Source organism: Mycteria americana, chromosome 5, assembly GCF_035582795.1.
Source record: "Mycteria americana isolate JAX WOST 10 ecotype Jacksonville Zoo and Gardens chromosome 5, USCA_MyAme_1.0, whole genome shotgun sequence".
NCBI classification, from domain to species: domain Eukaryota; kingdom Metazoa; phylum Chordata; class Aves; order Ciconiiformes; family Ciconiidae; genus Mycteria; species Mycteria americana.
In genome coordinates this window covers 36,351,222-36,376,421 of record NC_134369.1, presented here as the reverse complement: position 1 = coordinate 36,376,421, position 25,200 = coordinate 36,351,222, and the positions used below count along the sequence as shown (strand labels likewise).

Below are 25,200 nucleotides of genomic sequence, written 5' to 3'. Positions count from 1 at the left end.
CACACCGCCAAGGTGGAATTGCCAACTATCTGTATCTAGATTATCTTTTAATCACTGAATCTGATGACATCCCCACAGAACATCAGAAAAAGCTTGTACCTTAGTAATAGCTGTGCAATTTGTGTTACTGTGACTTCTTCAGGTTCTGTTGAGTAGACGGGCTTGAACCATGAGGTTCATATCAAGCCTTTTCCCAAATTGAGGAGTGTTTAGATCTATGGGTTTGCAGCGGGTCTCCATTTGTTCTTGAGGCTGGCTCTTGCTGTTTGTAATCAGGATAGAAACTGTGACAAAACGATGGTGGATCTTTCTGGTAGTGGTCATTGCAGATATACTTAATGGTTCATATTGCCAAGAGACACAGCTTCTTGCACAGTGAGAACAACTCTTTCTGTTTACGGCCTTGTTCCTTGAAGTATAATGAAACTTGAAGCACTTTCTTTGCCTCCAAAGCAGCAGTTTTCAGGGCTCCATGCACTGTCATGATCTAGGCATGCCAATTGTGTTGCTCCCATTTATATTTGCTATTGGTATTCAAAGCAGTTTGCATTCCTGCAGGAAGTTTTGTACTCATTATTCGTAAATCATACCTTCTCCCTAGTTATTTGTGCCTCTTCCCCTTTCTGTTTGAAACTCCATTGCAGGCTCAGCTCTTGTTGAAACCATTGCAGTCAGCAGTTCCCTCAGTAACAATTCCTTTCTTGCTCAGAAGCCTAAAGAGCTGTCGAGACGGAGTTTGCACTGAAATCTAGGTAATCTCTGATGTTTGCTCCAGCCTGTTAAAAAGGTTAGGTTTTACATCTGAGATGGAGTTTCTTATTTCAGCACTCACCTTCATATGTGTGTGTGTCTGTCTGTCTCTCTCTCTCTCTCTCACCCTATGCTTTTGCAGAGGGGAGTGGAATATTTTTCCATGCTGCTTATACCAATGTGTCTGGCTCCTTATTGAGCTTCATATTTTAAAAGTAGTGCGAGATCTGCATCTGTTAGTCTTGCAACACCCAGAAGAATAGCTGTTATTTTGCCTTTTACTGGCACAAGAAACATCTGCATTACCCAGTTCAGAAAATAAATTAGTACAGGCCTGATTTGAAGCTATGCTGCATACCTGTTATTTTGTTGTCTTCTCTGCTGTGGAACTATTGAATGCTCCCTGCTTGGTAAAGCAGTTCTTCAAAACATCCTCACTAAGCTCAAGAGAGACCAAAGTTGTTCAACAGGACACAGTCCCAGCTAACATTTAAATAATAAGCTGGCATCTGTTTGTTTCTTTCCTTCTGTTTTAAATACAGTGCTAATACTTTACAGTAAGTTCTACAACATACCAAAAGTTGAGCCACAAGTAATTTTTCAGATTTACCTGTCCCATTTGTGGTGCAAACCAGTGACGCTTTCAGTCCATTACCTGACTCAAGCGAACAGGAAGGATTTAAAAAAAAAATGCAAAAAGAAAAGAAAAAGACCTATGAGGTTTTTTTGCGGGGCGATTTGGGGTTTTTGTTATAAGACCTCCAACCCTATATATATAGAGAACGTATAGCAGTCAACTGTTACTGCTAAATGGTATCTAGACATTGCCCAGCTGTACCACTGGAAGACTCTGTGAACACTTGGTGGTTTTAATCACCCTTCATGCAGTGAGTTCAAAGCATTAGGAAAGCAAAATACTGAATCCCGCAACACTCTTACAGGGTAGGCATTATGCCTGCTTTGAAAACGGGGCACAAAGAATTTATTATACCAGTAAGCAGTCGCAGCTACTTAGCGTCAGAACTGGGATTAGAAAACATGCGACTGGACTTCTGCTCACTCCTGTTCCCTCTTGAGAATGAATTGAGGTGAAGAGTTAATGGTAAAATAAAAACTCTGAACCCTTTGTTTCTCTGCAAATGTATTTAGGGACAAAAGGAAGGTGGAAAAAGACAAGTCTATGATCATGTTTCGCTTTGGTGTAACTCCTTTAGGGTCATTAAATCTTACTTAGTCTGGAATAAAACCTGAGTAATATTAATAAAATTTAAAATGAGAACTTACCTCGTCAGGCTAGTTTCTACACTGAAGTGGCTATCTAATGTTCTGGAGGAGGAGAAGGAGACAAGTCTAAGAAGCAGCTGGAGTATAAGCAATCCATGACATGATACTCATTTCATACATGGAATTTTAAGGCTTGGTAGAGCAGATAAGGGTTATTTAAAAAAAAAAAAAAAGTAGTAACATTTTTGAGTAGCAATTTGTTGTAAAACAATCCATAGTCAGTTATCCTTAATTAGACCCAAGAAGTAGCCAATGGCAAAAGAATTTTGTTGAATTAATAATGCTACTGCTGAAAACGCTTTTCTAGTTGATACATGTTTTGATGATTGCAGGAAATCAGACAGCATAACTAAAGGGATATATGCCATAACTGCCATTCTGCCTGCAGAAGCTGTACATCTCTACACCACACAGGCCATTTTGCAAATTAACATCTGTCTAAACATGGAAGAGTTTTTACTGAGATTTGGATATAATTGAGCAATTATCTTCAACCTGTCACACACTCTTCTCTGCTACCGCACCTTGCTTTGAAGTCCAAGCATCTTGCTCTGAATTATTTTTATCTTTGTTTTAGGAGCTCTGCAAATACATCCCGTTCTTCCCTGAGAAAGTCTCTGCCAGGCCACTGTTCCACCTGCAGCATGTCAGTCCTGGCGTGTAGCATCCAATAGCTCCTACCCTCCTGCCCCATGCCTAGATCTGAAGATGCGCTTCCAGCCTGACCTGAATCAGCTTATTGCTTTTTTGCTCCTGATGTCTCACAATGTTTGCTCATACAGCTCAATCCTATCCAGAAACACTTTTCTAATCTAGGCCTGGTTTCCCGTGTGTTTGCCCATGTATCTCACTCCTCACTGGAAGAAGCTATTCCAGTCCTGGGGCTGCAGAAAGCCTACTGGCACACATCAGTTCTCTTGACTAAAGCATAATTTGCTGCTCTTCAGTTTTTCTCTAAATTAAATCAATGAAATTCATTCCTAACGTTACTATCTTTGCAATTTATTACTGAACTCCACAGTGGAGACTCGCTTGTGGTTTCTTGAGAGAGACTTTGGACGAAGCAGTTATGATGGAGTCCAAGGAAAATGCATGATCCTGTGAATTTTAATAGCAAGTCTAGGAGATGATATAACAAAATTGCAAGCTGCAGTGAACAATTCATCTAGAGCTACTGCAAAATTTCAGTTGGTTGTCCAGAAGACATTAGCTGTTTTTCTCTGCTGCCTGTATATGTAGTTTGTAGGATGTGCAGCAAATCTCAGAAGATTTGACCCACCTGTGTTCACTCAGGTTAATTTGAATGAGGTGCAAAAATTATTTAGCTCTTTAATTCTTAAAGAGCAGGTGCTTTCTAATTGTGAAATATCTGAAATCTTGTACCATTCCCAAGGTTTTCCTAAAGTTTAATATCACTGAAGGTGCCACAGCCTGTTTTAATCACCTGACATGAACTCTCAACACTTCTGTAGTTCTAGTAACAGTTGTAAATATAATGGTGTACCCAAATAGCTGAATGAATAAATATATATAATTTTTAAATTTTTACAAATATTTACATAAAAACAGAGGTATCAGCAACAAAGAAGAGTAATGCTGGTAGACCTGATGCCATTTCCAGTGGAACCAGTGGAGCTAATCTCAGTGATCACCAACTTCCCAAACAAATTGATACCAAATTTTAAAAAGAAAAGGAACAACTTTGAGTTTGAATTGATTTGTTTTTGCAGGAATTTCACTGTTACCAGTCTCTTAGTTTGATTTGTCTTAGTATTGGGAAAAGGTTTGCAAAACAGCCCTGCAGGACTGATCCTTCCTGCAACACAGAAGAGATAACATGCTTCTACAGTGCTGCCTTGTGCACATACTTAAGCAGTGACCTTAACAGTTTATGCTGTTATTTTAATTTTTATGGAAATGCATCTTGCATTTTATATATTCAAATCTCTTGAGTAAAACTGTAGATTAAAGGTTGTATACTTTATCTGCAACAAGAAAGGATGTAGGGGGCTCAGTGAAAATTATGTAAGCTCAAAAGAATAGAAGTACCCAAATGATCAAATCCTTCTTACATATTTAAGCAGTGACCTTGAGGACCGGGTCGTTATCCCAAGAGGTGAGAAATTAGCTTGAGTGTAGTTTCATGGGTCTGTGATTTTGTTTGGACCATCTCAAATACTATTTTTCTTTATTAGGGAAAGCCAAAGGGGGATGTATCATGCTGCGATCTCAGCACAAAAATGACTCCTTGCATTTTTCTGAGTTCATTTTCCATCTTGAGTCCTAATTTTCAAAGAGGTTTCTAATGATTCATATTTCCAAGGAAAGTACACTCCAATTTAAGTGAGTTAGGTAGGTAAATAGAAATTTGTCATTTTAAAATGTGACATAAACACCAATTTTATTGGGGAAATACTGACTAACTATATTTCCTAGTGAAAGGATTTAGAAGAAGTAGGATACAGAGGCCGAGACAATGCCACTGAAATTCCAGAATATCTTGAGCCACAAGGATATGGGTTTTTTTCCCCCAAATATTGAAGAGAATAAACTTGGCTGATTTATATCCCCTCCCCTCCTCTTTCCTCTGGGTAATATCAGATCAGACATGTTTGGAAAACAATCATGCACACACATGGGAGGGGGGGGTCTGTTTTACTGTGGACTATTTATCTGTAACTCGTAGACAATTTTTTTAATGTGCTTTTCTGGAAGAAGCACTTAGGATAATCTAACTACTGAGAAGCAAGGCTTCCTAAAATGCATAGCAGTTTTTAAAAAGTGCTAATAAAACTTCATAACACAGTGCATCATCGTGCATTTTGTATAGTTTGGTTTTTTTTTTAAAGGAAAAATTGCATCAGAATATCTTAGTTTATAAAAATGTATTGAACATTATAAGTGGAAGGACGTTGAAGTTTAAAGCTCTTACTGTCTAACTCTGCAGGTTTAGGAGACAGATGAAATATAGCTGAGTAATTTTCCCTTGCATAAAAATATTGCACTGTATTAGAGGTATGCTGATACATTACAAATCTCAAAAGCTAGATGGTAAAACTTCCACTTTCAGTCCAATCAGACTAAAAGATGTTAACTATTAAAACAGTCACTGGTACAGCAAAAAAATACTACCCAGCATTCAAACTGGTGTGCTTAGCTGTTGCTGGTTTAGTTTGTATGTTTGTTGCATTTTAAAGGAGGCTGAAGCTACTGATGGTTTTGAAATATTATAAATACTCTTGATAGAACTAGGTTACTGGCTAAATTGCAGGTTAGGCTGAAAAGGGTGCAAATGCAATTCAGTATATGAAAATGTCTAAAATGTAACATTAATATATACCTACAGCTTTGTAGGACATATAATTCGCAGCTGTTCATTCTCACTTGTTCTTTCATACATTTCTGAGCCCTGGGTCACAGGGAAGTGAAACTGATGGTGACTTGAGAGGCTGTTTGTTTCAGCAGCTGGGTGTTTTGTTTTCTGGATGATTTCTACTCTCTTTTACAGCCATCGTAGCTATAGAGGATGATAACTGAATTTTGTTCATGAGAACACTTTGAAATCACCAAGGGCACAGTGTTCACTAAATGGGCCTTAGTCGCACTAAATAATGCTCTCAGTGCGTAGTTTATTCCTGCTTTCTTAATAGCCTTCTCCTCATTTTGTAAAAATTATTACTATATTGGTTTGATTGTCAGGCTTCTGTGCCATATCAGTTACTACCCTAATACTCTACAGACCTGTTAAATTGCCTTGGGCAAATTGGGAGGTAGAGGTATATATCCAAATGCCCTGTTACACTGTACTCAAAATCTACTGACTGTTATATACACTGAAATAAAGCTACATGATTATCTAAGCATAGCCATTATAGATAAGTATAAAAATCCTGTCTGTGTCTGAAATGTGTTCAGTGCAAGGCAGCAGCTACCATAACACAGCAGGAAAAGAAAACGTCTCTAACAAGCGTCAGGTAAACCATGCTGTGATCTCACTGTAGGCTAGAAAAGATTTCCTCCGCTTCTGTGATGCTGATAGAGTACGTTGAGCATAAAACAACGTAAGCCATGCGATGCCGTCTGGTGGTGGTGTTAGTAGTTACCTGTAAAGGTTAAATGAATAGACAAGGGGGAGCAAATATTCCTGTAGTCCTCTCTTGCCTGCCTGAAAAGTAAACAGAAAGGCTCCAGCACTGCAGGGCAGGCAAGGAAGTATGGTTTGCAGGGGAATTGAACAGCGAAGCGTTGATGGGATTTCTAGCACATCCTAAAACTGCTTTCTGCTGCTTCCACGAGGCACCGAGGAGCAGTCTGAACTAACACTGTCCTCCCTCTAAAAATGCTGGCATAGGGTCACGATGTGGGATAAGGTGGAGCTAGGGAGAGTGTTTTAAAAACCGTTCAGCAAAGCTGTAAATTACAGTAGCCCATTGAGCCGTTCCAGTTTGCGTCCGAGACCCAGCGAGTCTCCTGTGACCCACTGCCTTGAAGGCTTGAAGGAATTAATTGGAAGGAATCTAAGGAATTAATGGAATTAATGACATTGAGATTGAGTTGTGCCTTATATGCTATACCTCTCCAGACCTGCATGCGTATATTACTATAAACAGTCTTTCTGATGGGCTTGTCAAAACATCAAAATCAAATAAAAATGCTGGTGCACTAATTATCAGCTTGAAATAGGCCATGAGCCCTAAGTAGGCCTTTGTTAGGAGTATTTCATTAGTTTAGTTCATATTCCCATTTAGTTGTTAGGAAAAAATGAAATATAGACAGGTGTAGAAAAACTAAATAAAATAAATGCCAAATATAGAAAGAATTATAAATATATAATTTGCTGGATAGATATTAGGTTGCCTTGAGGTGTCCTAAAGTTCTCAGGTGAGTATGAGCCCTTCCAACTCTGTTCTTGAAGTCAGGGTTTAGGAGTGGTAGTAAAGATTTGTGGTACCTTTAGTCAGTTTGCTTAGTGTCTGAGCATCTGTCTCGTCAATAGGGGTAACAATACATTTACTCCATCAGAAGGTAGTGAGATTTAATGTCACAGAATTTGTGAAGGCCTGGATAAATTTGAAGTGCTGGACAAAGCAGGGTAAGGGCATGGCAGAAGGTCTGAACTCCGCGAGTGAAAGGAAGGAGCCTTCAGTCTGCTTTCTGATCTGCTAATGAAAGCTAATGAGTGCCAATAAACTAAACTAGGTTTTTCATTGAGAAAAAAGTAAGCATAAATTTTTACTTCCTTGCAATCCTATTAGGGAGTTGGAGATGTACTCAGCTCTCCTCTCAGCCTGGAGCACGCCGAGCAGAACTGAAGTTCTGTACTACTTTGCTGATGTTCCAGACAACCCACTTTCTTCCCCATCCTTCAAAAACAAATAAATTTAACCAACCAAAAGCCCTGTTGCTGAGAACAGCGCACGATCTAAGAGCGAACCGTGAATTCACAATTTTATTTTATTTATCCTTTTACAAGACAATTTGGCATTCATCAGAAAACTCCCTTTTAAGCAGTGGCGTTTGCTGCTTTGAGAGCGCAGAAGGTCTTGGCTGTAAAAGTTGCCTGTGGATTACAGTGATTTCCTGCGAGGTACTCCGCGTTGGCTCAGCCGGTATCAGACCAGCCTCTTACTGTGGTGCATCGCTAGCTACGCACAGGAGTAAGCTCAATTCAGAAAGCCACCATTATGCAGAGGCTGGAGGGGAGGGTGGAGGAGAGGGAAGGTCTGCTGGAAAGTAACGCGGAGCTCTGGGCGACTGGCAGGGTATGAAGGCGGGTGGCGGTCCCTCGGGGGGGGTGTCTTAGGCACGTCTCTGCAGACAGGTCTGTGCAGGCTGCTGGATGCGAAGGCCTTCCAGGCACACAAACCTTTCTCGCCGAACAGCGCAGCGCGAGGGTGCTGCGGCGTGGATTTTGAAGGTTACGTTTGTGTTGGCTGCATTCCTTGTTCACAGAGGAGGAAAGGCTAAAGACCTCAGGCTATCGATGGGTGGTAGCTATTTGGACTTGAAGACGTGTAGCTGCCTGAGAACAGCATGCTTTTGTTTTGTTTTGTTTCTTTTTTTCTTCTGGTGGAAGTTTTATTAATTCATTGTGATTATTTTTAAGCAGTTGGCAGAGATGTGAATAGACGCTTTACTTCTCCAGAAGGCTTATGGAGCAGAATTGCATAACTTTGTACTTTTCCTATGCAAAGCAGAATAAATTGGATGTAAATACAGTGGCCAGTCTCTGAAAGATTCCTTGGTTTCTTCCGACTCCTATTTATACCCAGTGAAATTCAGTGACTATAAAATGACCTCTGCTGCTATGAATTGCCTCACTGAGGGAGGAAAGAGGAGAAGTTTGGGTAGAGATACCATGGCAAAGCAGGAGCTGGAAGTCGTGTCCTAGGAGCTCTGATAAGGTTGCAGCTAGCAGCAATGTGTCCTGAGCAACAGGTCTCTAATCTTTTAAAAGGTGCTTGTGAGCCTTCCAGAGAATCATTACTTTCTTGTTTCTATGCTGTTAGATGGTTTAATTGCCCTTTTATTTTTCCTGGATGTGATGAAAATAGGTACAGCTGAAAATAGGTACAGATGAAATTCCTCTGAGGCAAGGCCAACAGTTGTTGCTAGACTGCTTATAGGATTAGGAAGTGTTTCTCAATAGGTTTCCAGTGGTTTGTGGTGTACATATCTATTATTCAGAGAATTACGCCAAATTCTGGTGACATTGGTTGAGATCTGAGTTCTAGCAGCTCTTGGCACAGAGGCCTCTTCTTTGCCTTCAGTCAGGGTAGCTGCTCTGCCTTTGTGTCTGAAAACATCCATCTACTTCCCTCTAACATGAGTATCTCCGTTGCAGCCTATGCCTCTGTCATGTATAAACAAGATGGCTGTAACGGGTACTTTTTCTTTCAACTGATTTGGATTAGCAACCGTTGTTAAATGTGGGTACTTGTCTGCCGCTTATGCCTGCAGTGAAGGAGCTTCGTGCTTTCTTTGTTAGCTACAACCATTTTAGTACTGCATGTAAAGTTACTTTTGAGTATCTTCGTTAGTTAGGCCTTGATTAAACACCAGAAGTGGTGTTCGACTTTGAACATGGGAATTTCATTTCTTTTAAGACTTTTTGCTTGTGATGCCTGGGCTCTGTAGAGTACTTGACATTATTTTCATTCTTCCCCACAGAAACCTGAGATGCTGGGGCCGGTGGCCGCTCAGCTTGGGAGTATGGGACACCTACTGGGATGAGTACTGGGTGGGTGTGGTGATTTGCTTGGATTTGAGATGATAAACTGTTGGGTTTTCTCTTCTGTATTTGGTTTGTGTGAGCCAAAATAGTTTACATTTTCTAAGAATGAAGACATGCATGTATTTAATCTCGTATCATAGTAATAGTTGTGATATTAATATATTTGGTTTGGTCCTGGAGCCCAGAACTGTCTCGATTGTGCAGAGGCTTTTCACCGGAGAAGCCCGCACTCCTGCGAGGTGAGCCCCTGCCACGGAGCATCGCTGCAGTAGCCAGCTTCCAGTGCCCAGTAGCTGTGGGCGCTTGAAATTCTCTCTTTAAAACTCTTATTTTTGTTTAGAAGCTCTCAGTATTGCAGTTCAGACTTTTCGTTTTTCTGTCTGTAACTCCTTGATTTCACTGAAAATGGCCAGTTTTAAGAAAGTTTTCTTCCTTGTGAATATTTGGTACAAGTCCTGCTGAGGTAGTTGACAACTTTTGACAGCTTTTGTGGCAAATGGCTACTGATGCTGAAGAAAATCTGCCTGAAGACACAGGAGCTGAAGAAAAAGCTAATTCAGTGCGTAGCTTAGATGAAGGTCACAGATACTCTATTACTATGACAGACAGTGGTAATTTAGGGTTCTTCCTTGAGCGGACCGATGCCAGTCTCGAGGAGCTGTAACGGGTTCCCAAGGAGAAGGCTGCGGTTGTCACAGCTGTTTGAAGCATGCTGCTTCACCTGAGTTTTCTCACTGTTCCCTTTTTCTGTTTCCAGGATTGCTGCCTGCCCCATCTGGCTTTGTGGTATTGCTTGGTGCACTTTCCTTTGGCTAGTGCCTCGACGATAGTCACCATTGTTTCTGCCCGTTACTGACTGCTTGAATGCCCCATTAAAAGCTCTGTGCTTCAGGGAAAGGGAGAGAGTCCTTCTCAGGGACTGGTCTGAAGTATGGCTGGGGATCAGTAGAACTCTTTTCCTTCTCCTCCAGCCTGCTGAGTCAGCATCCCAGCCCCACTGACTGTCACTTGTAGTTGGGCCTCTCTAGTGACATTGCTTGAGTACAGTGAAAACCACAAAATACATGGACCAAATAGGGCGGGGTAATTTGTGATTATTGCAAGTGTCCTTGTGCTTGCTCTCTCAGCTCAACAGGAAGCCTTTAATAAGAGTTTTCCTAAATAGTGGTGCATGCGAAACGGGGAATTCTGCTCTGTTCTTTTAACAAACAGCCATTTCATAAGAGAGTGGGGTTTTTTCGCCTCTTGGTACATTCCAGAAGACCTTATACCTTTGCTGGTTACTGATTGATAGTTCTGTGCTGAGCTCCCTTTAATTTTGCAATAAACTAACAAGGAGGCTGAGACCACAAGTTTACAGAAAATGACTTATTTACTCAACTGGATTTACAAGGATGACAAAGCCAGATTTAGTAGTTTCAGTGTGGTCCTAGGAAGGGCAGGAGGAGTACTTGAAAAATTGTACTGTATAAATAACCAAACAAAAAATAGTTTGCTTATTCTTCTGCGTAAAGCAGTCTTATTTCAGTTCTTAGGCCAATTCTCTCCCAGGACCTGCAGGGGCTTTCTGCATATGCAAGAACTGTGCTAGTCCCAACAAATGGGGGTGTGGGGAGTTCAGGCACCTGAAATAAGTATTTTTACTTTTCTAATGTGCTTCCAGAAAACCAGCATCTGCTGAAGTCCCATCAGTGGGAGGAGATTCTATTTTCAGAACAACATGTAAAGAGAAATATATTCAAGAGAATATAAACAGCAATGCTGACTTCTGGATTAATTTTAGAAGTAGCAATGACCTGTCTACAACATGAACACTGTTTTCCTTGAGAATTTCTTGTCTCCATTTTTTTCCAGGTATCAGCACCTATAAAAATTGGGGAAGTGATTGTGTTGATCTCCAGGTTTTCTAACTGTAAGGAAAAGGATTCTTCTTGCTGTCGTAACACTTCTAATGGTTAGAAGGGGTTATTTTACAATCTAAGGTTGCTATGCTGAAGTAAAAATCTTCTTAAGATTGGGAAATTGTGTGGTCAGTCAATTGTGTGGTATTTTAAGTAGTAGACTTTTTCCCAGAAATTATTTTGAAATTTGAATCTGAGTGAATTTCTGCGGTGTTTGTAATTCTATCAGAATTGGAAGGCTGATGACTGTAAATTTTCACTTGTTAAATAGCTAGCTTAACCAGTTGCAAGTGAATAGGCTGAAAGGCTAAAGGCAATGGTTCACTGAACTCCATAGGAGACTGCGTGGGGCAAGTTTCCAGTGCTACTGAGCTGCCTAGCTGACCTTTTCATCTTTTTTTTCCTCTTCTTTTAGCAGTGGAGGATATTTTCTATTCATGCACAGTCAGTGGTTGAAGAAGCCCTACACTCTTCAGTCATCACAAGGTAGAAACAGAAAGCAATAACACGACTTCCTTACCTGTTGCGTGTGTCAGGACACAGTTGTGTGTGGAGACGTGTAATGGGTTTTGTGACTCTGAGTGCCTTAGTGGTAATGAAAGTACCTCTGGTAACAAAAATATTTTGTTCCACTAGTTGATGGTGGAAATAGGAGCTCCTCTTAAAATACTGGGTATTTTATAAAATATGATGTATTTTAAAATACTATGTATTTTCATATGATAACATTAAAATATCATGTAGCAACATTTTCACTGCTGAGTGTTCTGCTGGAAGATAACAAACTCACGATTGGCATTGAACCTCTTAAGTGGAAGCTATGCTTGGCTGGTAATGATGTCCAATATCTGACAAAAGGAACCACAACAGAGGCAACTTTTCCTTACCTACTTAGACTGAGGACTTGGCAGGTCTCCTGTACTAAACAGGGTAAATCTAATCTGTACTTTAATGGCAAACCTCCAATGAAAAGTTGAGGAAGTGCTATTGCTAAGTCAGTGCAAGGCACTCTTTCTAATAAATCTCCTTGGACTGGTGACCCCAGCCTGTTTCCAGGTGCCATTTAGCAGTGAGAGGTGATTTTTTTCAAGTGTGGCACCTAGCAGACTAGAGGGATACTCTTAACCTTCTTCATAATGTTGGTGATTTGTAACATATGGGATCATTAAGATCAGAACTAATGTTATATTCTGTGCACACATGTATGAATCAATGTGTGAGACTCAGCTGATTCTGTCCATGAACAAATGTGATTACTCATCAGAAAGTCACACAGCTGTTTCACTCCATACCTCCTTTGTCTACTTGTATATTCTCTCCAAATCACACTCAGGCTTAACCGTTCCCTCAGACACCTACTTGCAACTCTCTGAATATGTTGAACCATTTCCAAGGAGGGCAGAGTGGAGTGTAAGCATGTCTTTCAGGTTGGTGAAGGAGACATTGGGGAGAAGTTAATACATTCTTTAGATGTGACACTAGAATCGAGTGGTATCAACATTCGGGGCTTCAAGCTGAATGTCTATAGGACTGGGGACTGCTGAAAACATAGGGTCTTGTTTGAATGGCACTATTCACTGCCAAAGTATTTGTGACCAAAGTTTTACTCTGGGAAAAATAAAAGAAATCTTAGCGCTCTCCAGTAAAGGCATGGGATCGAAGTTTTGAAGCTAGATGTACGTATTCTGAGGAGTTCTCTAAATCCGAGTGTCTTAACTTTTTTCTTCGGAACTGGAGCGGAGTAAGGGCCAGCTTTTTTCCTTTTGTTAGCAACCCGTAGCTTGTTTGAGCCAGTGAGAGTTTGGAGCACTCTACACACCTGCAGAGTGAGGATCAAACTGTATTATAGTAGATGCACAAAGATGAATATTGGTGGTTTGATAATAGGAGTACCTATACCCTATTTTGCAGAATTTTGCAGTAAGCGAAGCTGCAGAAGCGTGACAGGGAATTTGATGTCAAATTTAGTGCTTAGCTAACAGTCTCTTGGCTTGTACTTACGGGAGAACCGAATCTCTGTGTTGGCTCTGCAGGCTTGCAGAAATGAAGAATAATTTTCAGTTAATTCCAAAATAAGCATTCTGTACATGCATATGGCTTCATCTCAGGGGAAGTGTGCTTATTCAAGATAGTTTTTAAACATGTATTTAAGCAAATGTTTAACTATCAGTGAAGTCATGGAACTAAGAATACACTTAATTCCCATCCTCAGAGCAAGCCAGAGAGGAACATTTACTTGGGTAGGACTCTGTGTTTTTAAACTGACTAAAAAGTCAGTTTAACAGTATAAAAGGGTGTCTAGGATGTTGTTAGTATTGAATAGTTATTGAAGAACACATCAGAAATTGAAACTTAAGTTCAGAGGCATAGCTTGAGTTAAACATAAAGGGTGAAGAAGATTTACAGTCCTACAGCGAACAGTGCTGTGGAGTTCCTGGTTAAAGAGGAGGCCAAAAAAGCTGAAAGATAAAAAAAACGCAGTTGCATTACTCATGTTGTTCATTTTTCTTTATTTTTGAAGCCTTTAAATTAGTTTCCTTTGAAGGAGAGCAATATGAAATATGGTGTGCTTAGGTTAAAAATTTAAAGATTTAAAAAAGATCCTTAAGCACGGTAGCTTTTCTTGAAAATGTGGTGTATAAATAATAAAATACGTGATGGCACAGTACAAAGATTATCTTGGCACAGGTCTGGGATGACTGCATTGCTTACAGAGCATTTGACACTTGTGAATAATGTGATCATTGCAAAAGTGTGCCAATGAAAACTTCATACCCCACCAGTACATGTGCATGTATAAGTTTGTTAGCGTGTTCTGTTTCAGCACATTTTCTAGTACCAGATCGAGGAAGAGCTTCAGTGTTGTGCCATATTGCTGGTGTATCTTATGCCTGGTTGCCAGAAGAGCCTCAATGGACAAGTGAGGCTGTGGGTTTTGTGACACAGTGAAACCAAAGTGAAAACAGTGTTAAGAAGGAAAAGTCTCACATCCTGTTCCTTATCCCTCCTGACTCTTGGCTGCCCACTCCTTGCATTTGCCTTGAACCAGTTTGATGTTCATCCTATCACAAGGATGAACTCGCTCACTAAAATGGAAGATAAGTACCCTGGCAAGAAGAAAGGAAAAAGTGACTTTTTTCTTCTTTGTTATTAAATTGACTCTTACCTTGTAATCTGATGAACAGGACAGCCAGCAGTGGCTGCAAGTGTTTGTGTGTGCCAGGCCCTTTCATGTCTGCTTTTGGGTGCAGGCAGCAGCTCTGGGGGAAACAGCAGAGGGGTGCGGTGCATTTCTTGTGTGTTTGCTGTTGGCAGTATTGCAAGTTGTACCTTAAGAACGTTAGCTGAGGTGTAAGACCAAACAAGGCTGTTATCTACCATGTCTCTGTTCACTGCAGTGGTCATAAATGCCCAATCCCAAAAGGTGCAAGCTATGGTTAAGCTGGGCAGGGTGGCGGTAGCCAGCTGAAGTTTGTCCAGAGGTTGCAGTCAGTAGCACAAGAGCATGAGGGACATCACTATGGGGCTCTGAAGGTCTTGAACTCCTGTTGAGTAGATGAAGATTTGACTTACAGACTTTTCAGTTTAGTCCTGTTGATACAGTCCGTAAAGCTCACAGGCACCACCATCCCTGTTTACAATCACAGAGATGGGTGGGCTGATGTGAACAGGGAAGAAAAGTTGTGGTCTTGGTGAAGGTTGCAGACTCTATCACGTTGTTGGTAGCTCACATGCTGCCTGAAGACGATGCAATGCCCTGCAGCACCACCACTGAGGTTACGACTCTGTGACCTGATACAGCTTCTGTGGTATCTTGAAATAGAAAAAGAAAATGGAGAGTGTGTCATATCATACTACTGAAAGTGTTAGAAAGCAGGAGGAAGCTGTGGTCAGAGGGAGGGAGGAGCAGTGGAGGGAAGAGCAGAGAAATTCCTCTTCCTTTTAGCAGTGGCAAGCTGTTAATTTATTCCAGTAGCATCGTGAAACTGCATCCACAGAGTACCATGTAGGATTCCTTTCTCCCTTCCTCCTGTGTCAAGTACAGCTGAAGACAGGCCATTAATTTCAAAGAGAGTTTGTTTGGAGTAGAGTCTGTTCTCAGTGCAAGTAGAAGGATCATTTTGGTTCTTTTTAAAAAAAAAAAGTAATTTCTGAAGTTTTTGTCAGTCTGTGAAGTGGAGACCAATTGTAATTGCAGAAACTGCAGCTGCTTAAAGATCCAGAGCATTAGGAGATACTGTGTTTATACCTATGCTCCTCTCTCTATGGTGTTCACAATGTTTGCCCTAATGCTTTCTGTTATTAGAAAAAAGTACATGTTCAGAGGTGCAAGAAACAGTTCATCTCTTGCAAGCAAGACCATTGCTCGTGCTGTCAGAGGAGAGCACTCTGTGGTACTAGTCTGTTGTTGAGCAGAATCTTGTGATCCTGAAAAACACTGAAAAATCCTCCTGCGTAGAGGTAGCCCTGTGAGGTTCAGTACTCTTGTGCTTCAGATCAGTGGGGATGTATCCCTACAGCATCTTCCTCCATGGCACTATGTTTCAGCTAAAGGAAGTAAGTGTGTAAGTTGTGTGGGAATTACTAGGAAAATAGATTTCCTATTTGCCTATGAAGAAAATGATGCTTTTTGTAAGGAGCATCAAATTGTTCGTTGAAGAATGAAACTCTTCAGAACAGTAGTTTCATTTTAGGCAGCTCTATGTATCAACATACTGTTGTTTAGTATTTCATCTTTTTAACAATATCCCTTCTCCTGCACTTCTTGCAATTCTCTCTTTCAGTTTCTGCAGATAGTACAAAATTTTCTGAGTGTTGAATTTGCTGAAGGTCAGAGTAGAGGGTTGCTTGGCTGTTGTGCCTGGAGGATTCCAGTCCTTGCCTGGGCTGCTCACTGCCTTCCAGTAGCTATAAAAATTAATTTCCCTTCCCCCTCTCCCTGTCTGTTTGCAGGTTATCTTGACGAATCAGATTACCACATCGTTGAGCAATGGCCTTGCGATCCAGGCAGACCTGGTGTCTCCAGCTGATGATTTGTCCCTGTCTGAAGGTAAGAGATCCCTTCTATCAGAACTGAAACTCTACACTGACACAAATCCACATTGTAACTTACAGTCTTGTGTTGATATACAGGGGTCTGTGAGAGTGGAGTTATCAAGTCTAACATAAAACAGCCTGGGAACAAAATTATTTTTCAGCTTCTCTGAAAATCCATTTATAAATAAAAAGAAAGTAAGTGTATTAACTAAAAGGATCTGACACTTTCTAAGGGCTGTGAATTAATTTTCGAGCCATGTCAGTTCTATGACATGTTCCTCAGCATTGTACTTTCATTCACATGCATTTGGAGCATTATTTTCTCAGTCTTCTGAAGCTTCTGCTAGACTTAATACACAGGCTAGGCTACAGATTTGATCTTATCTAATGATTATCAGTGATTCCAAAGAGAAACAGCCAGTCACAGATGAAGGAGAGCAAATATACTCAGTCCTGTCCCTTGCATTATGCATGTCTGGTTTTCAAGTACAGTGCCTCAAACTGCAGCTGTCAGTATTGTGTGAATGTAATACGCGGTTTTGTGTGATGTCATATACTACTTCATATCTTCATGTTTCTTTTTTCTGCACAGAATTAGAGACAAGCACACATTTTTGGGGTAGTAGTGAGGACTTACTGTGCTAAGAAGAAAAGATAGTTCTGAATCAAGGTTTGCAAAGTAATATAATAATTTCAGCTTTCCCTACTTGCAAAGAATAGTCAGAGTACCCTCAGTCAGGGACACATGCAGAGAAGTTTGCTATTTAGAGTTCAGTTCATGCACAGACCCAAATGTATGATGTAAAGTAATGCTCATCTTTCCTGCAAAGGCATGATAATCGCCTGTAGACTTCCTACTTTGTACAATATAGGTATTTCTCCTCTTTCTCTCCTTGTTGCACTTTCTGGTGATTCTCGTCAGCTTCTCTTTGTTCTGGTTGATCACAAGCAGCCCTCTCACGCTTGTCTGACTTAAAAACAGCTTGGTGGGAAAACCAACTAAGCAGTGGTTAAAACGGACATTATTTCTGCAACTCATTTCAATGGACAAGAGAAAGGTTGAAGATAGATTAAACAGAATGTCAAAGAGTAGCAAATAACTTCAATGTAATGCCTTAACACTGATTGATGTGTTTACTTCATAATTTTGTCAATAGGAGCTTGGGCAAAGCATGGCCCATTAAATCATTTTAGAATTGTGCTTGTGGCTTTTGTTGGCTCCATCCATTTCCAAAGTATCTCTGAAGTTCATTGCTTGAGTATCGCTCCCAACATCTGTCAGAAAGAGTTGAAATTTGGTAACTAGATTTGGAAGAGGAAAGGCATCATTTTTCATCTTTATGATTTCCTTCTTGGCACGAAGTTGTTGCACATTGTCTCATTAAATGCTCTTGATCACAGTACTTGTGCTTTTCTTTGTCCCTTGGAATTGCTCTGTATGAGCTTCCTCTGAAAAGAAAGGCATAGCTGACTCTGAAGTGGAAGTAATAACAAAATCTGTTCTCAGTAAAACATATTTTGTACTTGTGGTTAAAATACTTGAAGAGGTTTTGGAAAAAGCATGGAATAGTTGTAATCTTTCTAAATTTTCCTGCAAATATGAAAGATTCTAAGTGCTGTGTATGAGCCATAGTTCAATAGTACGCTGAAATCAGGACCATGTAAGAGATGGTATGATGATTTTTGTAGCAGTTACAGCTTATTAATGGAGCTATCACGTTGTGTCTAAACTCTCTACCACCATTATTTTTCACCTTTTAACCCAAGAATGAGTTAAGATGTGTTGGTGCTCTGTGTGTGTGTTGTTTTCCTTTGTTTTTCTCATTCCTTGTTTTTAATTAAGGGTCTGAAGTGGTAAAATGTGCCAGCATGACACTTGTTGAAAACGGAAACCTTTGTTTAACCTCAGAACAAGAACAGCACAGACAGCAGCAGTGCAGGCTCCTTTGGTAATTCAAGTTTTATCAAGGGATGCAGGGGTGATAAACTTCTTCCCTTCTCTCCCTTCCTTCCCTCTTCTGTCGACTAACATTGATGAGGCGTTTACATGCTGTGTTGTATAATGGGAGAGCATAGCGCATCACTACGCTGTGAGGTTTTCTCCTTCTGTCTTTCTTATCTGTAATACAGCTGCTTCTGGATTTCCAGTTTGCTTCAGTTTTAACCCGTGCTGTCTACCTGTAGAAAAGGTGGAATTCCAGGCCTATTCAACATTTGATTTCCATGTTTATTTTGCTACCAAAAGATATATGTGTGGCCAGTGTTTTTCTTTTTTAACATTGAGGTGTTGACCTGTCCTGACAAAGTCCCCCCTAATTTATTTCATGTTAGCTATTGAACAGCCTGCAAGTAGCAATACTTTAATCTTCTGACAGTCTTGGTACTTTAAGAATCCTTAATGAATTAGCCTTCTAGGATTAGTGTGATACTCATAATACTTACTGCTGTTTTACAACTGTAGAATTGCAGGAAAGAGTAGTTAGGTGAGTAACCCAAGTGCACAAAGTGGGTATGTTGCAGAGGCAGGAATAGAGGCCAGATTCATGACTGGGTTCTTACCTCATTCTTCCTTTTCACTCATCACCATCTAAAGCTGAATTTGAACCAGTGACCTAGATGTGAAAGGACCCGTAACACATTATTAGTCCTGTAAGCAACTCAGACCCCTTGGTTTGTATATGTATAATATGTTGTTTTAATCCTATCTGAAATCAGAGTCCCGTCACTGTAAATGGTTTGCTAAAAGGGTAATCTTTCTTAGAGGCAAAAATGAAAATTTCAAACTGAATGTGTTATTAGAAAGAAATGGTATGTTAACAGTGGCTTTTGGTTTTGCTTCTGATTGTGCTTTAGGAGGGAATTGCTTGGGTTATGTGTTAGATTAGGCAAGAAACCAAGGAAGCTGTTCATCTGATGTGTGACAGAAAGTTAATCTGATGAACAAGCTGAAGGGATATTGTCAAGCTGTTTCAGGCTCAAAGCTTGTCTTCTGTAAAATCGTAATCTAGTGCATGAAAACTTGTGTCCTAAAAATGTTCGATTTTTATGAAAACATTAAAGGCTTTATAAAAGCAGTGCTGGCTGTAAAATCCCACCGTTTACGTAGCAATGTAAGAACTGTTCAACTGTGTTTGTTGGTGGTGCTTGTAGGAAATGGTTATGTCCAGCTAAATTCCCAGATTATGCATGCTTCTGCTTCAAGACAGAAAACAAAATGCTTAGTTTGCTACAAATTGAAGTGCTGGATGAAATACGAAAGTTTCTGTACCTGTGGGCTGAGTCCTTGCATTCATTTGGCCTTTGCATACTTGCCAGAGTATCATCTGAAGGAGTTCAGTAAGACTAATAATGGTTTTTTGCAGCTCTAAAATTCTTAGGCACATAAGGCTGTCACTTCTTCCCTAGGAAGCAAACTCAGTTTTTATTTGTAGCCATACCATTCTTACGTAGTCTTCTTGCAAACCCTGTCATTGTAGGGAATAGACTGGAGCGTGTTGTGAATACTGCTATTTCACGTTCTTCCTTGCTTTATGAAATAGCCTCTGTTTAGCTCTTCCAGTCAAAGGCAACTTTGAGAAGCCTTAAAGTTATTTTAGATTGCAGAGGTGGTCAGATGAGCCCAGGACTATCACTAGGCTTCAAAATGTGGCCTGAAGAATTAATGTTTTATTATTTAAACATGTAAAAAATAGCCCTTCACCCAATTAAAATATTTTTTAATAATTAAAAAAACAGATTTAAGCTGCATTAGGCTAAGTGACTAGTAGAAATGGAGTGCAAACGTCCACAAAAAATATTTTGTATGACTGTTAACTGATGTTTTTAAACAAGTGATCTATGGCTGTGACTATACTATTTTTGTTATTTTTGCAAAGTTCACATGACTGGATTTTACCTAATGTAGAGGGTTGTTAGAAATTAATTCTAAGCTTGTGTGTTTGAGCACTAGCTGGATGGTGAAATTTGCGTGTTTCATTTGTGTGCTGCAAAGGGATAGGACGGTATGACCTACTTGAGGTCCCTTCTAGTCCACCAGTGCCTATCCTGTTAATATATCTGCCAGCTGCAAGCTCTAACTTCCTCTTGCAGACATCAAAGACAAACTCCATCTTTCTTGGAAAAAGCTCAGGGGCGTGTTGGTATGAACAAGAACAGCTTCCCCCTCCCAGTGTGCACAAAGAGTCAGGCAAAAAAAGGAATGCTGTCTCGGGCTTCTTCAGTCTCAGCTAGCACTTTTAAATATTTGTTTGGAGAAGTCAGAATTATTTTGTGTTTAAAATTGTCTGTAAACTTGTGCTAGCTCTGGGGAGGCCAGCATTCAGTCTTCTGCCATTTGTGTTCATCAAGTGGTTTGTCATAGCACTGTATATTTTTAGTGCACGGTGTGAGCAATGAGTTTAGTCTGACCTTTTCATCTTTGTTGCTGTGATCTTGAATTCTTTTAAGCTGTTGAGCAGAAGTAGACTTTTGTGTTGTGGAGACTGGAGAAAACTAAGCTACCATAATATCTCCCACCCACAGGATTTCCCACTTTAGTTTAGGGGCAGAAGATTTGAAGCTGGAATCTTTGGCTTCTTGTCTTTGCTTTGCCCTTGATCTCCTGTCAGATTGTGGTTAAATCATTTTATTCTTCAAGCCTCAGTTTACCATTCTTTTTAATATGGGGATATATTTTTATTTTGCAACTTTTTTTTCTTTCTTAATACTTCAAGATATTCCTATGGGGAAAATAATGACTTGACCTGCTGTTCACCCCAGAGTAAGACCAGTTCTGTGGTTCATTACTTCTCTCCCTTCAAATCCCTTTCCTCAATCCTGGTGCTGAATGGAGAGAAAACACTGAAGGAATTACCAAGAGAACTGAGGGGCCCCTAGAGATCAGAAGCTGTTGGTTGGTTTTGGTTTGTTTATTTATTGACTTATGTATACACTTATGCTTAAGGTTGGACCTGCAGGTGAGTTAATAAAAAAGAATATTCTGTGAGAACACAAACATACCTGTTTTGCAGGGACTGTGAACTTATGAATGAAGCAGATGTTAAGTTTCTAACACACTTCCTCCTTGTAGTTTTAAAGCTAATGCAGAATAATGCATGTCCTAGTGAAGTGCTCCAGCATGATAGGAATTTAAATAGATTAGAAAGTATCATAACACGTTGGCATGTTTTAGGCCTTTAGCATTTCAGCTCAATGCTCTGTAAACCTATGGCAGGCTGGTTTACACAATTTTGCTTGAAAGAGGAGATAGTTTGTCTTGGATCACTGAAACAGTGGTGTTAGTTAATTATAATAGTTTTTTAAATAGGACAATTCATAAATTAATATCCTATCTTTTTAGTATGAATCCACTCTGACTTTGAGACCCAAATATTTGAGAATAGTTACTAAAACCCTTTTTTTTTGTTACCATTATGGAATAATCTGTACAGAGATTACTAGGCCTGTTTATGAAACACAAGAACCACGTGGCATGGTGTAAGAAAGATCTTTTGACTGTGTCCCCTTATGTAGAGCCTGTGAAGGTTAGTGAATTTTACATGTGCAAAAAGGCAGTGAGTACAAATAACACTAGTGGTATTGCCAGATTATTTGGAAGGTGAATTCCAACAATTAGTCCATGTCTATGCATACTGAAGAGTAAACTTCCCAACTGAGACTGGTGTGCAGGTGTGAACCCTGAAGACTAAAACACATCGCTGGAAAGGTAATGGAGTTCTCTTCTTGGTTTATGGCTTATCAAGGTGGTGAAGTGCTACAGTGTATCTTTTGCCCTCTGCAGTCATGATGATATAGGGAAGTGAGATTTGCCTCTGTTTTTACCTTGATATGAATTGCCACTTCTCACTTGATGGTTTGGTTGCCACTCAGGCCCAAGGCCACCTACCCTCCCATGATGCGAGAGGAGAGCTCGGTGAGTCCATCAGCCACAGGATTGTGCCTCCAGGTCTGAGCCCTGGGTATCTCTGACTTTAGCGTAGGAGTTGGCAGAGTTACTCAGCTCACTGGTTCCCGTTCACGTGAGCTGTAACGGAAGAGCTGGAGCTGTTTCTAATTCTTTATTTTGCTGCTGGACTTCATGTCTCAGCTGTCTTTTAAGAAACTAGCCCAGCATAGACCCTATAATCCCCTTGACCAGCCAACAGTGCTGTGGGAAGCTTTTTGTTCCTTCAGTCTGTTCTGTCTTTGAGTTACTTCTCCAGCTTCAGACCCTGCATGAAAAAGATTTAGGCCCACGTACACTGAAAGGTGAGAAAGGATCTCATCTTCCTTAACCTGCTAGAAGTCAGGACAGCACATCCACTTCAGGATAGGTAAACAGTGGGCACCAAAAAAAGGAGGGACCTTGATAAAACTAATTAATACATGTTGGAGGGAAAAATGAGCCTCCTCAAAACAGGATTTCATTCTTGTGCTTGCACTGTGTTCATGTTTCTGGTAACTCTGTGCTCCTGGCAGTAAGTCTGCAAGCCAGTGCTTCAGTGGAAGGAAGAAAGCCCTTCTGGCTGTTGTGAACACCTGAAGGAAGTGCACCATCATTACAGGGCCTGTAGCAAATGATATTAAACATTAGGGGAAATGATACTGTGATTGTTTCTGCATGATGCAGGGTTGCGGTGGTGTATGGAGCAGCTAGATTTCACGATAACAGTGGTCATGTCAGTCTGTGCTAATTTTGATGCTATATTTCAACAAGTGGGAAGTAGTGACATAATAACATACAGCCAAATTTTAACGGCTTTTTAATCAAAAGATAAATCTCTCAGTAAAACAGTGTTACAGAGACTGTACATGTCTATGGAAGTTTCAAGCTGAATGACATATGCATAATCACTTGGTCTAGACTACGAAAGGGTTGAAAACTGTCAGCAGGAGCATTCAGAGGCCTCTATATATCAGTTTAAGACAATCTCCATTCCTCATTTCCTAATTGCTGCGATGACAGAATACAAAGTTTTACGGCTTTGTTGTGGTTTCTTTCTGAAGATGTGATATGACTTACATCATTAATCAACAATTTGTAATCCAAAAACCCTTCAGGTACATTTGCTGGGAATCACTCATCTATATAATCAGAGGCATGATAACAGAAGTGCTTACAGTCATAGTTGAGTGGTTAGGAGTTACCACCTCTCAGCTGCTAAGTAACTTACCTCAGCTGAGACAAAGTGCGACCAAGTACGTGTTGCACCTTCCAATGCAAAGTAAAATGGGTTTGCATGAATCCAGCTACCCACACTAGTTTATTCCTGTTTTCCTTTAACTGCAGTAAGCTGAGAGCATGCACGGGTCAGTCACCGAGTTTCAGTTGATGGCATATAGCTGTAAAGCATTGTAACTGGTCATCTCCTTATGCCCTAAAAATGTTTAAAATTAAGATTAACTCATTTTTCAGTGTGGGTGAATATAGAAACTATGTTCTCTTCTACATTGCAATTTAGACTTTTGTTTATACCATGAAAATAGCATTAAGAGATCTGGTTATTTAATGGTAGTAATTCCTTCTCCTTCTCCTTTGCCCTTTCTTCCCATCCTGTGCAGAATAGAAGAGATCAACCAGCATTTTTACTGTGGTCCTGCAAATCAGTGGTTTAAATCAGAAACACGAGACATGGTTTGGCTCTAAATTACATCTGCAGCACTACCTTGTACACCAGTGTGGGTGGAACTGTTCCAAACTAACTTATCTTTCAAATTACATTGTGAAAAATGAATTAAATCGTAGGAAAGAGCTAAACACCATTTGTTCCCGTGCACAATGACCAATTAAATTCTGTCTTAACTTACTGTGGGTTATCCTTAAATCTGTACAAAAGAGGCTGAAGAAAAAAATATTTATTGAATCTTCATCATTCAGTAGCATTCAGTCCCATTTCTTGTGGAGTTTTATAGTACCAGCAGTGGATCTCTTTTCTGGTGGGACTGGGAGGGATCAGAAGGATTTCTATACATGGGAAAACATCACAGTGGGAATTATATTTGGCTTGTGGCATAACATGAAGCATATGGCTCACCTGCAGAACCTGAACCAGTTAGGAGGTGACCCTAGGTGCAGGTGTTATGCCAAAAGGGAAGGTGAGGACAAGGGGACAGAGCATGATTTCAGAGTCTGATGTCTATGTTCTAGTTGCAGTTCCAGCTGGGTTTCCTCTGGGTTTACTGCAGGATGTTTGAAAAAGTGGCTCCTTGTTAATCTCAGGCAGCCTCTATGATTGATGATTCCCCTTAATCGTAAAAAGAGCACATTGGTGTTTCTGCTTAATTTGTGTGTATTTCCTGCTTTATTATTGTAATAATGATTTATTGTCTTAAACGATGGAAGTTTTATAACCTATTAGGCTTTTTTGGAGGTTGAAGCTGGGTGCTCTGGCATGTGAATGAACTTCTTCCCAGTGACGGTCTGCTCCTAAAATGTTACATTAAACCCAAACATAGCATGATAATGAAAAGACAGTATATGGTTGGTGTGTTATCTCTTAATTTAATGAAAATAGGCAGCTTGAGTATAGGCAGATTTTGCATGCTCCATGTGGGCAAAATTCATCTACTCTGGATTCTGCTTGTCTTCTCATAATATCAGTTATACTAAAAAATAAAAATAAAGGAGCATTCAGAGAAGAGCAACCCAAGTGGTCACAGTGCTGTACAGAAAGATGGGTGAAGAAATGGTGGAAAGAGGAAATGCCTGGAGCTTAACTAGAGGAAGGCTTTGTTTATGCTAATTTCTACTCTCCTAAAACGTCCTGCTGTTGCTCCAGTCTCCCAGGCAAGCTGCAGTCTACAGAAGATTCCTGCCTAAGCTGGTGCTTAACTGGGTACATCTCTCTTCTAAGGAAGGGTAGAAAAGACAGTGTCTCAAGTATGAATAGCTCCACTGTTAACAATGGAAAATTTGTCAGGAGAAAGCAAACCCCAAAGCAGACACTACTACCATGTAAGCAGCCGTGATTCTTTGGGAGTAGTTTGAACCAGTTTGATACCTGGCAGGGGAGCTGG

The 25,200-nt window shown here is 40.2% G+C and overlaps 1 protein-coding gene across 4 annotated transcripts in view; it reads left to right on the top strand.

Annotated features, from left to right (window-relative positions):
- Positions 1–25,200, top strand: part of RAD51B (RAD51 paralog B) — a 460,340-nt gene that overhangs the window by 223,648 nt on the left and 211,492 nt on the right. For all 4 annotated transcript variants that reach the window (XM_075502954.1, XM_075502953.1, XM_075502955.1 and 1 more), the window contains one exon: positions 16,123–16,219. In XM_075502954.1, coding sequence (XP_075359069.1) covers positions 16,123–16,219 — 97 coding nt within the window. The remainder of the gene's footprint in view (positions 1–16,122; positions 16,220–25,200) is intronic.